This window comes from Panthera pardus, unplaced genomic scaffold (assembly GCF_024362965.1).
Source record: "Panthera pardus isolate Hobbes unplaced genomic scaffold, ASM2436296v1 HiC_scaffold_17, whole genome shotgun sequence".
NCBI lineage: Eukaryota > Metazoa > Chordata > Mammalia > Carnivora > Felidae > Panthera > Panthera pardus.
Genome location: NW_026526732.1, coordinates 111,512,897 through 111,526,517, shown reverse-complemented (window position 1 = coordinate 111,526,517; position 13,621 = coordinate 111,512,897). Strand labels below are relative to the sequence as shown.

Here is a 13,621-nt window from a genome sequence, read left to right as displayed (position 1 = left end):
CCGTAGGTGCGGGTAGTGCGGGATCGCACCGTGAGGAGACCGTGGTGCAGGTCACATGATGCGATGGTGAGCCCGCAGGGTCTTACCATGTCGTTCCGGTAATGCCGGATCGCACCGTGAGGCAGTGCTTGTGCGGCGTGGCACCATGAGGCGACGGTAATGCGGGATCCCCCTGTGCGGTGGTGCCCGTGCGGGATCCCCCTGTGCAGTGTGTGCAGGATTGATTGTGAGGTGGTGCTCCTGCAGGGTCCTGCCATGAGGTGGCGGTAATTCAGAATCACAGAGAGGCCATGCTAATGAAGGACTTTTTTCCTAATTCTTACGTGCCAGGCATTGGTAGCTTGCTTATTTCAGTCAAGTCACAGCTCTGAAGATGGAAGTGTTACCCTACTTTACAGATGAGAAAACTGAGGCCCAGGAAATTGAGGTAATTTGCTCAAGGGCTCAGTGCTATAAAGTAACAGTTAGGATTTGAGCCCGAGACTTGTACTTTGCACTTGGCTGCACTTTCACATTAATGCAACACTAAACTGCCAGAGTTCTTCATATCATCGTAGCCTTGTGTTTTCAGAAAATACCTTACTGAAGATTTCCAGAAAATAATCTGAATACGCACTCAGCACTCTTTTTGGCTCCATGTCCTATGTAATCTGTAGGGTCGTTCTCTGTCTCTTTCCCTGTCATCCTTGTCCAACCGGTGTCCTGTCTCATCAGGACACTTCCGCTTCTAAAAAGTGGCCTGTAAAAGAAGCACATCTGGTGGTCACTCTTCTGTGAAACTGTCCAGTGGTTTTTGATTGCCCTTAAAATAAAGATCCAGGCTCCTTGGGCTGCAGGACTCTTCCTGGTGTGTGTGCCCTCGTCTGCACGTTGAGCCAACCACTCGGCCCCACTGTCCATGCTGCATTGATCTTTCTGTACAGGCTCACTTCCTCCCACACACGTTCCCTCAGCTCCCACCTCCTCTGCCTGATTGGCTCCTACTTCCTCTCAGGTCTCAGCTTACTTGTCACTTCCAAGGACAATCATCAGCGAGGCACAGTGTTAGTCATTTTAGTTCTCCTTGTACTGAGATGTAAAGAAAAATAAATGCAGTCCATTTATTCGTTCATCCTCTAAACACCGTTTTGGTGCCTGTTACATACTAAGCACTGCTTTCAGCCTTGGGGAAACAGCAGGGAGTCCCTGCCCACGTGGGGGTCACGTGACAGTAGGAGAGAGCATAGAAATAGACATGTAGTACGTTAGGTGAGAAGTGCCATGAAAGAAAAGCCCGGCACAAGGATGATGCTCACAGGAAGTGAGATGAGGAGATGGGCTGGTCAGGGAAGGTCCTTCCGAGGAGCTGACCGTACAGAGTGGGACGGTCTATGGGAAGGTACGCGAGGCACAGGGGGCCGCACACGTACTGACTGCAGCAGGCATAGGCTGCGCTTCTTTAAGGAGCAGAAGGCCGGAAGGGGCAAGAGAAGGCGAGTCAGGAAGAGAGAGGTAGGGAAGGAGGTCACAGAGTAGACAGGTGGGAGATCGTGGTGATTTTGTAGAGCCGGATAGGGTTTGGATTTATTTTAGGTGTGCTGGGCATCTGTTCTGAGGCCAGGAGTTTTAGAATTCTTCTGTGATAGCTCCCGGTCCGTGCGGTCCCCTCTGGTAGCTCCTGGCCTGTGTGGTCCTCAGTGTGGACCCGCCCCGTTGAGATGAGAGGTGAGTGGTTCGGGGGGATTGGTTCCCACACAACAAGATTCGGATCAGTACCTCACCCGTTACAAATTCCGTCTCTGGGGATCCTGAAGGATAGGAAAAACTTCTTGTTTTTTTCTTTTTAAGATAATTTTAGAATCTTCCAAGAATAGTCCCAGAATTCCCATAGAGCCTTCATGCAGTGTCTTCAAACACCAACATTACATCACATTCACTCTGTCATTGTATCTGTTTGTGCAGCCTTTTTTCCTGAACCACTGGAGAGTAAGCAACACATGTGATGCCCCTTCACCTGTAAATATTTCACTATATACCTCTCAGTATATACTTCCTAGAAACAGGGGCATTCTCATATATAACCACAATGCAGATGTCAAAATCAGGAAACTGACATTGAAACAGTGCTGTTTTACAGTCTGCGGACCCTATTTGGATTTAGGCTTTTGTCTCGGTGCTGCTCTTTGTCTCTTAGAAGACCTTGGATCACATAGTTACCCTGTCTCCTGAGACTCTTAATGGAGACCAGCTTTCTGATCTTTGTCTTTCATGGCCATGACACTCACTAAGAAAAAGATTCGTTATTTGACCCTTGATAGCCTTTCTTTGTCCTGAGGTTCTGGTTATGCATTGTCAGTATGTTCTTACGTTGAGTCCCATCAGGAAGCACATGATGTCTGTTTGTCCCGTTATTGGGACCATCGGTTAGGGAGGTGTCTGCCAACTTTCTCTCCTGTGAAGTGACTCTGTCTGTGGAATGAAATGTCTCAGAGGGAGATACTTTGAGACTGTGTAAAAGTCCTGTCATTCTTCAAGTTTTCACCCTCTGGTTTTTGCATCTGTCACTTGACCAAAAACTAATTCATGCCTGAATCAAATATTACTGTGATGGTTACCAAATGGAGATTTTTTTTTTGTTTCAAGTGTACAATATAGTGATTCAGCACTTCTACACATCACCGGATGCTCATCACATGTGCGCTCCTTAATCCCCACCATCTATTCCCCATCCTCCCCCCACCTCCCTTCAGGGGACCATCAGGTGGTTCTCTACAAGAGTGTGTTTCTTACTTTATCTCTTTTTCCCCCCTTTTCTTGTTTCTTAAATTCCACATATGAGTGAAATCATATGGTATTTGTCTTTCTCTCTCTCTTTTTTTTTTTTTTAACATTTGTTTGTTTAGAGAGAAAGTGCAAGCAGGGGAGGGGCAGAGAGAGAGAGAGGGAGACAGAATCCCAAGGAGACTCCACACTGTCAGCACAGAGCCCGATGCAGGGCTTGATCTCACCAACCGTGAGATCATGAGCTGAACCAATATCAAGAGTTGGTAGCTTAACCAACTGAGCCACCCAGGTGCCTCATGACTGACTCTGTGTGTGTGTGTGTGTGTGTGTGTGTGTGTGTGTGTGTGTGTGTAAAAAAACACATCTTTTGTATCCATTCATTTATTGATGGACACTGAGGGTTCTTCCATTGTTTGTTGTAAATAATGCTGCCATAAACATAGGGGTGCGTGTATCCCTTTGAATTAGCGTGTTTGTATTCTTTGGGTAAATACCCAGTAGTGTGATTGCTGAATCATAAGGTAGTTGTCTGTTTTTAACTTTTTGAGGAACCTCCACACTGTTCTCCACAGTGGCTGCACCAGTTTGCATCCCTACCAACAGTGCATGAGGTTCATTTTTCTCCACATCCTTTCTAGCATCTGTTGTTTCTTGTGCTGTTGGCTTTAGCCATTCTGACCTGTGTGAGGTGATACCTCATTGTAGTTTTGGTTTGCATTTCCCTGATAATAGGTGATGATGAGTATCTTTTCATGTTGTCTCTTCTGTTGGCTATCTGTATGTCTTCTTTGGAGAAATGTTTGTTCATGTCTTCTCATTTCTTAATTGGATTATTTGTTTTTTGGGTGATAAGTTAGATCAGTTCTTCATATATTTTGGATACTAGCCCTTTATCCAATATGTCATTTGCAAATATCTTCTCCCGTTCCATAGGCTGCCTTTTAGTTTTGTTGATTGTTTCCTCTGCTGTGCGGATTTTTCTGTTGATGTAGTCCTGATTGTTTATTTTTGCTTTTGTTTCCATCGCCTCAGGAAACCTATCTTGAAAGAAGTTGCTGTGGCCAAAGAAGTTACTGTCTGTGTTCTCTTGTAGGATTTTTATAGTTTCACGTTTCACATTTAGGTCTTGAATCCATTTTGACCTTATTTCTGTGTATAGTGTAAGAAAGTGGGTCCAGTTTCATCCTTTTATTTGTCAGTTGAGCCAGCACCATTTGTTGAAGAAACCATCTTTTTCCATAGGAGGCATATTCTTGCCTCTTTTGTCAAAGATTAATTGACCATATATTTGTGGGTTTATTTCTGGGCTTTCTGTTCTGTTCCATTGGTCTGTGTGTCTGTTTTTGTGCCAGTATCATACTGTTTTGATTATTACAGCTTTGAAATAGAACTTGGAAGTCCAGAATAGTGATGCCTCCACCTCTGCTTTTCTTTTTCAAGATTGCTTTGGCTATTTGCGGGCTTTTGTGGTTCCATACAAATGTTAGGATTGTTTGTTCTACCTCTGTGAAAAATGCAGTCAGTGTTTTGATAGGGACTACATTAAATGTGTAGATTGCTTTGAGTAGTATAGACAGTTTAACAGTATTTATTCTTCCAATCCATGAGCATGGAATGTCTTTCCATTTCTTTGTGTCGTCTTGAATTTCTTCTTTCATCAGTGTTTTATAGGTTTCAGAGTACAGATCTTTCACCTCTTTGGTTAGGTTTATTCTAGGTATCTTTTTTTTTTATGCAATTGTAAATGGGCTCTTTTCGTAATTTCTTTCTCTGCTGCTTCATCATCAGTGTAGAGAAATGCAACAGATTTCTGTACATTGAGTTTGTACCCTGCAACTTCACTGAATTCATGTATCAGCTCTAGCAGGTTTTTGGTGGAGTCCTTCAGGTTTTCTACGTATAGTATCATATCATCTGCAGATAGTGAAAGTTTTATTTCTTTGTTACCAGTTTGGATGCCTTTATTTCTTTTTGTTGTCTGATTGCTGAGCCAAGGACTTCCAGTACTATGTTGAATAAAAGTGATGGGAGTGGACATCCTTGTCTTGTTCCTGATCTTAGGGGAAAAGCTCTTAGTTTCTCACCATTGAGGATGATATTAGCTATTGGGTTTTCCGGTATACAGACTATTTTGTTGAGGTATGTGCCTTCTAAACTTACTTTGTGGAGGGTTTTATCATGAATGGCTGTTGTACTTTGTCAAATGCTTTTGCTGCATCTGTTGAGATGATCAGTACGGTTTTTATCCTTTCTCTTGTGGATGTGATGTATCATGTTGATTGATTTGCGAATATTGAACCACCCTTGCATCACAGGAATAAGTCCTACTTGCTGGTAATAAGTCTTCAAATTTCCTATTTCTTCCTGATTCAGTTTTGGGAGGTTATATGTTTCTAGGAATTTATCCATTTCTTTAGGTTGTCCAATTTATTGGCATATAATTTTTCATAATACTGTTTTACAATCCTTTGTATTTCTGTGACACCACTTATTTCCCATTTCATTTCCGATTTTTTTTTAAATTTTTATCTTTTAATATTTATTTTTTGAGAAAGAGAGCACAAGCAGGGAAGGGACAGAGAGAGAGGGAGACACAGAATCTGATGCAGGTTCCAGGCTCCGAGCTGTCAGTGCAGAGCCTGACATGGGGCCTGAACTCACAAACTGAGATCACAACATGAGCCAAAGTCGGACACAACCCACTGAGCCATCCAGGCGCCCTCATTTCTGATTTGAGTCCTCTCTCTCTCTTCTTTTTCGAAGAGTCTGGCTAAAGGTTTATCAATTCTGTTGATCTTTTCAAACAACCAGCTCCTGGTTTCATTGATCTGTTGTTTGTTTTTTTTTTTTTAGTTTCTATTTCATTTCTGCTCTTTTCTTTCCTTCTACTAGCTTTGGGTTTTGTTTTTTCTAGTTCCTTTAGATGTAAGGTTACGTTGTTTGAGATTTTTCTTCTTGAAGTAGGCCTGTATTGCTATAAACTTCCCTCTTGGCACCACTTTTGTTGTATCTTGAAGAGTTTGGACCATTGGTTTTTCATTTTCATTTGTGTCTCTGTAGCTTTTTTTTTTATTTCCTCTTTGATTTCTTGGTTGATTTATTCATTGTTTAGTATCATGGTATTTAACTTCCATGTGTTTTTGGTCTTTCCAGATTGTTTTCTTATGGTTGATTTCTAGTTCCATAGCATTGTGGTCAGAAAAGATATGTGGTATGACTTCAGTCTTTTTGACTTTTTTTGAGACTTGTTTTGTGGCCTGATATGTGGTCTGTTCTGCAGAACGTTCCATGTGAACCGGAGAAGAATGTGTATTCTGCTTTTAGGATGGAATGTTCTGAATATATCTGTTAAATCCATTTAGTCCGATGTGTCACCATTTCCCTAGTGATACTCTGTTTGGATGATCTGTTCATTGATGTAAGTGGGGTGTTAAAAGTCCCCTACTATTATTATCGTATTGATTACTTCCTTTATGTTTGTTATTAACTGTTTAACGTATTTGGGTGCTTTCATGTTGGGTATGTTAATGTTTACAATTCTTATATCTTGTTGGATTGTTTGCTTTATGATTGTAGCATCCTTCTTTGTCTCTTGCTGCAGTATTTGTTTTAAAACTATTTTTTCCATCTAAGCATTGCTACCCCAGCTTTCTTTTCACATTCATGTGCATGATAAACGTTTCTCCATCCCTTCACCTTCAGTCTGTTAGTGTCTTTAAGTCTGAAATGAGTGTCTTATAAGCAGTATATAGATGGGTCTTGTTTTTTTATCCATTCTGTCACCCTATGTCTTTTGGAGCATTTAGTCCATTTACATTCAAAGTAATTATTGATAGATATGTACCTTTTGCCATTTTGTTACTTGTTTTATGGTTGCTTTTGTAGTTCTTCTGTGTTCCTTTGTTCCCTTGCTCTCTTCTCTCACGATTAGTTGGCTTTCTATAGTGATATACTTGGATTCCTTTCTCTTTATTTTTTGCATATCTATTACTGGCTTTTGATTTGTGGTTACCATTAGGTTTGTAAATAACATCTTCTGCATATAGCGGTCTGTGTTAAGCTGGTGTTCACTTTAGTTTGAACCATCCTTTACTCCTCTCCCACATTTTAGGTATATGGTGTCATACTTTACATCCTTCTATTTTGTGAGTCCCTTGATTGATTTTTTACAGATATACTTATTTCTACTGCTTTTGTGTTTCCTACTTTTCATACTCTCACAGTCTTTGCCAAGAGTCCCCTTTAACATTTATAAGGCTGGGTTAGTGGTGATAAATTCCTTATACTTGTTTGTCTGAGAAACTCTTTATCTCTCCTGTTCTGAATGATAGCCTTGCTGGATAGAGTAATTTTGGCTGCAGATTGTTTTCCTTTCATCATTTTGAATATATCCTGCCACTCCCTTCTTCCCTGTAGTTTCTGCTGAAAAATTAGCTGATAGCCTTATGGGGTTTCCTTTGTATTTGATGTTCTTCTTTTCTCTTGCTGCTTTTAATATCCTCTCTTTATCACCACTTTTTGCCATTTTAATTACCATATGTCTTGGTGTGGACCTGCTGGGTTGATTTTGTTGGACTGTCTCTGTGACTCCTGGATCTGGGTTTGTTTCCTTTCCCAGATTCTTGACGTTTTCAGCAGTTATTTCTTCACATAAATTTGCTCTCCCTTTTCTCTTTTCCTTCTGGGATCCTTGCATTGCGAATGTTATTACACTTGATGTGTCACTGGGTTCCCTAAGTCTATTCTCCTTTATAACTTGTTTTTCTCTCACCTGCTAATAAGCTCGATCACTTTCCATTACTCTGTCCTCAATGGATATGTTCTTCTGCTTCCTCCATTTATTCTATTAGTGTATTTTTAATTTCATTTATTGTGTTCTTCATCTCTGATTGGTTCTTTTTAAGTCCTTGTTAAGGGTCTTACTAATGTCCTCCACTCTTAAGTCCAGTAACTATATGATCATTGCCCTATATTTTCTATCAGGCATGTTGCTTATCTCCATTTCGCTTAGGTCTCTTGCTGTGATTTTGTCCTGTTCTTTTATTTGGGACATATCCTTCTGCCTCATTTTGTCTCCCTGTCTGTTTCTATGTATTAGGAAAGTCAGCTATGTCTCCTGCTTTTGAAGGCAGTGGCCTTGTAAAGAACAGGTCCTGTGTGCCTGCGGGACACCGTCCCCTGTTCACCAAAACCTGGCGTTTCAGAGGTGTCTCCTGTGTGTTTGGAGTGCACCTGACTGTTGTGTCTGGGCCACGTTTACCTTCAGTCCCGCTGTCTGCAGTGGCTCTTGGCCTACTCTGGGCAGTGTTTGGTCTCTGTGGTGTTAGTGGGCCAGTCTGGTGCCACCTTGGGCTTGAGTTGAGTCACACCAGCCATTTGTCAGAGATGCAGTAGCACCGAACTGCAGGCTGCTTTCCAGCATTGTCCCCTGAGAAGCTTTCATTGGCGGACAGGGCCTGCGGTCAGATCAGGTTTCTGCCCCCAGCCCACTGCTGGGGCCACATTCTGACCTTCCCCTGTCCCCGGGCAGGAGGTACTCTGGAGCGGTGCTGGCCCCACTGGGGCTGCTTGCACACAGCCAGGCTTGGGGGCGCCGCTTCTGATGGGCCCCCGCCCTGGAGTGTGTGGATGCACGGAGTGCCCGGGGTCTAGGAGTGTCTGTGTTCTCAAGGTTTGTTGGGTCTCCTGGGGGAGGAGACCACAGTGCTGGCACCGAGGCAGGCCTGGCTGTGGGCGCGGAGGGAAATGGCACCTGCCAGCTCCTTTGTTTGGCGTGTCCCGGAGGGACAGACACCTTCGGGAGACTCCTCCAGGACACGCTCTCTCACTGCTGCTTCTATGCTGTATCTCCCCTGGGCTGTTTCTCGTGTTGGCTCTTGAAAGGCAGGGACTCAGTTTCCTCTTGGCCTCTCGGCTCTCCCAAAGTTGAGCCTGCTGATTGATTGATTGATTGATTGATTGATTTTAGTTATATATTTTTTTAATTTTATTTAGTTATTTTGAGAGACAGTAAGAACAAATGGGGGAGGGGCAGAGAGAGAGAGAGAAAGAGTCAGAGTGAGTGAGAGAGAGAGAGAGAGAGAGAGAGAAAATCCCAAGCAGGCTCCACACTGTCAGCACAGAGCCTGACACAGGGCTCGACCCCACGAACTGTGAGATCGTGACCTGAGTCAAAATTGAGACACGCTCAACCGAGCCACCCAGGCGCCCGAGTCTGCTGATTTTTTTAAATTCCAGGTTTTAAGTTTTGCTGATCATAAGAATTCACAAAATTTAGCCTCTCTGGTTTACAAAGCCAGTGTTATGTGGATTTGTCTTCCCATGCAGGCCCCCCGTGTGACGGTCTGTTTCTCTCCCCTCTTCTGTGCCTGCAGGTTCCTCCCTCTGTGCACAGCCCCACTGTCATTTAGCTCCCCACCCTGTCTCCATACTCCCTGCCCTCTTGGCTGTAGCTTCTTCTCCACATTTATTTGCGGAGTCTGTTCTGCCCATCTTCAGGTCGTTTTCTGGGTTAATAACACTAACGTGAGTCTAGTTGTGTCCAGTTGTGTCCTGGGATGAGGTGAGCGTAGGGTCCTCCTACTGCACCACCTTCCAAATGCAGTTTCTCTGTATTTTAGTAGCACGTGGAATTTCGAGCTTGGTTGGAACTTGGCTTACCTCTCGAGTGTATCACATTTTGGCATTCCCAGATGTTTGATTCATACGCGGATTACTGAATCAGTCTGCAGCAAAGATAGTAGTGATCCGTGTACACTAAGTCTCATTTAAACATAACTTTTACTTGGGACACCGGGTGGCTCAGTGAGTTAACTGTCTGACTTCAGCTCAGGTCATGATCTTTCAGTTCACGAGTTCAAGCCCCGCATCGGGCCCTGGGCTGTGACAGCTCAGAACCTGGAGCCTATTTAGGCTTCTGTGTCTCCCTCTCTGTCTGTCCCTCCCCTGCTTGCACTCTCTCTCTCTCTCTCACACACACAAGTAAATAAACATTAAAAAAAAAATTAAACATAACTTAATAAACTAGGGCCTTTTTCTTTTTTCTTTTTTTGGATGACTAGAAAACGTGTGAACATTAACAAAAGTTAACTCATTTAGCATTTGTCTCCCTGATAGCTTATATCTAACTCTGAGTTCCTGTTCCATCCAGGGAGGTGGGTTTCTCCTTCATGCATGGTATGAATTTCTAACAGTGATAGTTTATCATTTGTGTGACGGAATTACCTGGGGGACAGGTGAGCTCTCAGTCACTGGAGCTGACGAGGCCGTGGTTGATCACCAACTGACAGAGCTAGAGATGGAATCCCTTCCCTGTGGGATAGTAAACATCAAGTCTGGTTCTGTACATGGATGCGTTACACTGCAAAAATACAACGATTCTGAAAATCACAGGGGAAATACTTATTGTATAAGTCGGAGCTTCCCAAACTTCCTTGGTCCGTGATGCTTAGGGTCTTTCCGTAGTATCACTAGACCAAAAGTTTTTTGATTATGTTGTAGCTTTTGAGATGTTACCTGACAATTTTTATATGAAGTAGTTAAGTCAAACAACTTACCGGTGGTTCTCAGAGTACATGGCAGATGTCGCTGTGTTCCTCTTAAAAACTTAGAATATTCTGGGGGTGTTGTGATGCTCAGGACACCGCAGCTCACAGCTTGGGAACTGTAGCCATATGCAAAAAATGTGTGTATACTCTCTGTGTGTAACTAATCAGGTTTGTATGTATGTAAACAAAGACTGGAAGAAAACAAAGCACGAGTTATGTTTGGCTTATAGATGGTTAAAATAATTTTTTTTACGTTTATTTATTTTTGAGAGACAGAATCAGAGCACAAATGGGGGAAGGACAGAGAGAGAGGGAGACACAGAATCCGAAGCAGGCTCCAGGCTCTGAGCTGTCAGCACAGAGCCTGACGTGGGGCTGGAACTCCCAGACCGTGAGACCTGAGCCAAAGTCAGAAGCTTAACCAGCTGAGCCATCCAGGCGCCCCGATTTTAAAATATTTAAGCCCTTTTAAATCATGTTTTGCTTCTAATTTATTTCTGATTCTTGGGTCTCTGGGTGCAGTCAAGGCTTGTTCTTAGGTCCTTCCTGCAGGAAGGAGCTGGACAGACAAGAGGCTTCTTTTAAGCTCTGGGGCAAGAGTAGTGTGGGAAATTCTACTGCTAAGGAACCCAGCCTTTTGCGATTAAAATGAACTGTGTTCTCTTTTAGGACCATAGGGTGTTTTGGCTGATTACAGGAATTATGTTTATGGGAAGTGGCCTCATCTGGAGGCGTCTGCTGTCATTCCTCGGACGACAGCTCGAAGCTCCTTTGCCTCCTGTGGTATGTGGTGCGTGGTGTGGAGAGTCTGGCGCGCAGCAGTGCAGCACAGGGGTCACATCTGGGCTCCCGCGACACTCAGCCTGGGCTTACGTGGTCACAGGCTCTGCAACCCTGAACACATCACTTAATTTCTCTAAGCCTCCCTCACTTTCCCCATCTGCCAGTCAAAGTACTAGTGGGAGAGTTAAATAATATACGTAAAGTACTTGTTAGCACAGTGCCTGGCACAGTAACCAAGTTAGAAATACTTCTTCTGTGTGCAGCGCTGTGATGAGCATTATGTATTTAGACAGATGTTAGCAATTCTGCCGCAGGCTTTGTCATAACCCCAATTGAAATGTAGAAAATGTAGTGTTCTCATCAAGGTAAGTTTACCCTTTTTCTCCCCCTTCTACTCCTTGTTCACACCAGGAGTAAACACGTAAGATACTGATACAAGTCTTACGGTCCTTCCCTCATGTGGTAGGTAGTTCTCATTTTACTAGGGGCTTTTCTTTTCAGACAGACACCAACTAAAATGATTAATTTCCCTTCTTTATTTAGATGGCCTCTTTACCCAAAAAAACCCTTCAGGCAGACAGAAGCATGGAAATGAAACACAGCTTCCGGCCAGATGGACCCGGATCAAGCAGGAGTGTCCTGACAACGCGGTAGAGACTGGATTATTTGTTTATAGTCACGAGAAACTTCTGATACTTTATTTTCTTTTATAGAATCAGAGACTTGAAAAAAATCACTGATACTTAAATTATAATGTCTGATAAAATATTAGGGCACTCACAGTACTAGAACTTAATTGCAAAGTACTTGCTTTGTAAAAGGCCAAAATTCTATCTTCCACAAAGTGAAAAGGCTGTTTTCAGAGACCTGATGTGAGGCATGGAGAGACTGATTTATACATATCAAAAAAAGTACAGTCTCACGCCAAGCAAAGCCTGAAAACTTGATGAACCCGTGTGATGAGACCAGGTAGCAGCTTTAGGAAGTTCCCAAGAACAAGATTCCCTGTGCTGACTCTCAGGTGACTGGAAAGGTAGGAAAATCTATATTAACCTCAAAACACACTTGGAAAGTTTGTGCTTTAAATCAGTCTTTTCTTGTATTTGCCTCCTTTTTATATAAGGCAAATAAAAATGAAACGATTGAACATCAGCTTACATGGATTCCATTTAATCAAGATTTCACTTTCTTGAACCCTGGAACTATTTTTCTTTGCTTGGCTATAACAAAGCCTTTAGAAATAGTGTCAAAAGAAACTATTTCCCTTCTGTTACTTGGTCGTTCCCGGACTTTAGACAGAGGGGTCACCGCGACCACCTCCGAAAAAAAGTGCACATAGCCACAGATGGGCTTCCTAAAACCAAAAGGTGGATAAACTTCAGAATTTTGTCTACAGTCAGGTTGGGATTCAGAACTGTGGCTATTTGTAAGTCTCAAAACGGCTATCCGACTTACCATCTTAACTACCATTTTTATATTTTCTGGAGGTTAGTTTTGCAGAACATGATAGCTTTCCTTCCCTTCAAAAGTCACATGGAAGATTCCAGAGCAGCTCTTGTACTCCAAAGAACAAATATGCCAGTGATGTTGGGGTCACCTGATACTACAATAGGCTGTCATATGGGGAAGTTTAGGAGTCCGTTTACCAAGTGGTTTGGTGATAGCTCCTGGAACAGCATTTTTATTCCTAATTTGAAAGAAAACGGATGAAGTTGTCAATTTTCCCCACTCCCAGGTGCGGTGGCAGGAGCTGTGGCCTGAGCCCAGGGCAGAGTGGCCCCCGAGTACGCTCTGTGGTGTGGGTGTTGAAACATGGATAGACGTGGCTCTCTGGTGTCCTGAATCTGTGCGGTGGTTTTCAAGACAAAGTCTCTCTGATAATCCTTAGATTTCACAGGACACTCTTTGGCCCACCTCAGAGCACCTGCTGCTGGTCCTGTGCTATCACTGTAAAGTAGGCTATAAACGTTAACTGTGACAGGGGAAGAATTGAAAGCCCAGAGGACTTTGATTTGACTGAGATCAGACACAATTGAATTTTGGCCTTTTTCCTTTTGGTGTGACTTAGTTTGCAGACTTGGGTAAGATAATTTTTTGGATGAGTCCCATCTCGTCAATAAAAGGGAAATGGCAATTACCTCCTTAGTCTGCAGAGAAGTCACTGATGGTTTATCAGGTTCTCTAAGGTGCTCACATCAAGGAGGATTTCAAAATGTCAGCCAGCTCTGCTTAGCGGACAGTAAGTAATAAGATGGCCTACACTGAAAATTACAAAGTTCAGTGGTTTTAAGTTTTGAAACGGACTGAGCACATAAACTTCTGTAAATAAAACGATAATACCAAATACTTGGTTACGTAAGCGAGCAGTCTTATCGCCTGTTTCACAAGTTCAAGGAACAATATTCTTCAGACTGTCCATTTTTGGAAGGCAGAAAATAGCATCCTAAAATGACATCTGAACACTCGCTTTATTCTTGATAAACCGATTGTGATGAATAACCACTAAATAAAAAGATCGTGGGGAGTCA

At 42.9% G+C, this 13,621-nt stretch overlaps 1 protein-coding gene across 2 annotated transcripts in view; it reads left to right on the top strand.

Annotated features, from left to right (window-relative positions):
- The window catches only part of MRS2 (magnesium transporter MRS2), a 32,644-nt gene extending 20,399 nt beyond the window's left edge, over positions 1-12,245 (top strand). The window contains exons 10-11 of one of the 2 annotated variants that reach the window (XM_019425272.2): positions 10,980-11,093; positions 11,637-12,245. In XM_019425272.2, the coding sequence (XP_019280817.1) occupies positions 10,980-11,093; positions 11,637-11,747 (225 nt within the window). In that variant the 3' untranslated portion in view covers positions 11,748-12,245. Of the gene's footprint in view, positions 1-330; positions 2,786-10,979; positions 11,094-11,636 lie in introns of those variants that run through there. The other variant, XM_019425273.2, reaches the window with a different exon arrangement.
- Positions 12,246-13,621: the final 1,376 nt, after the last annotated feature.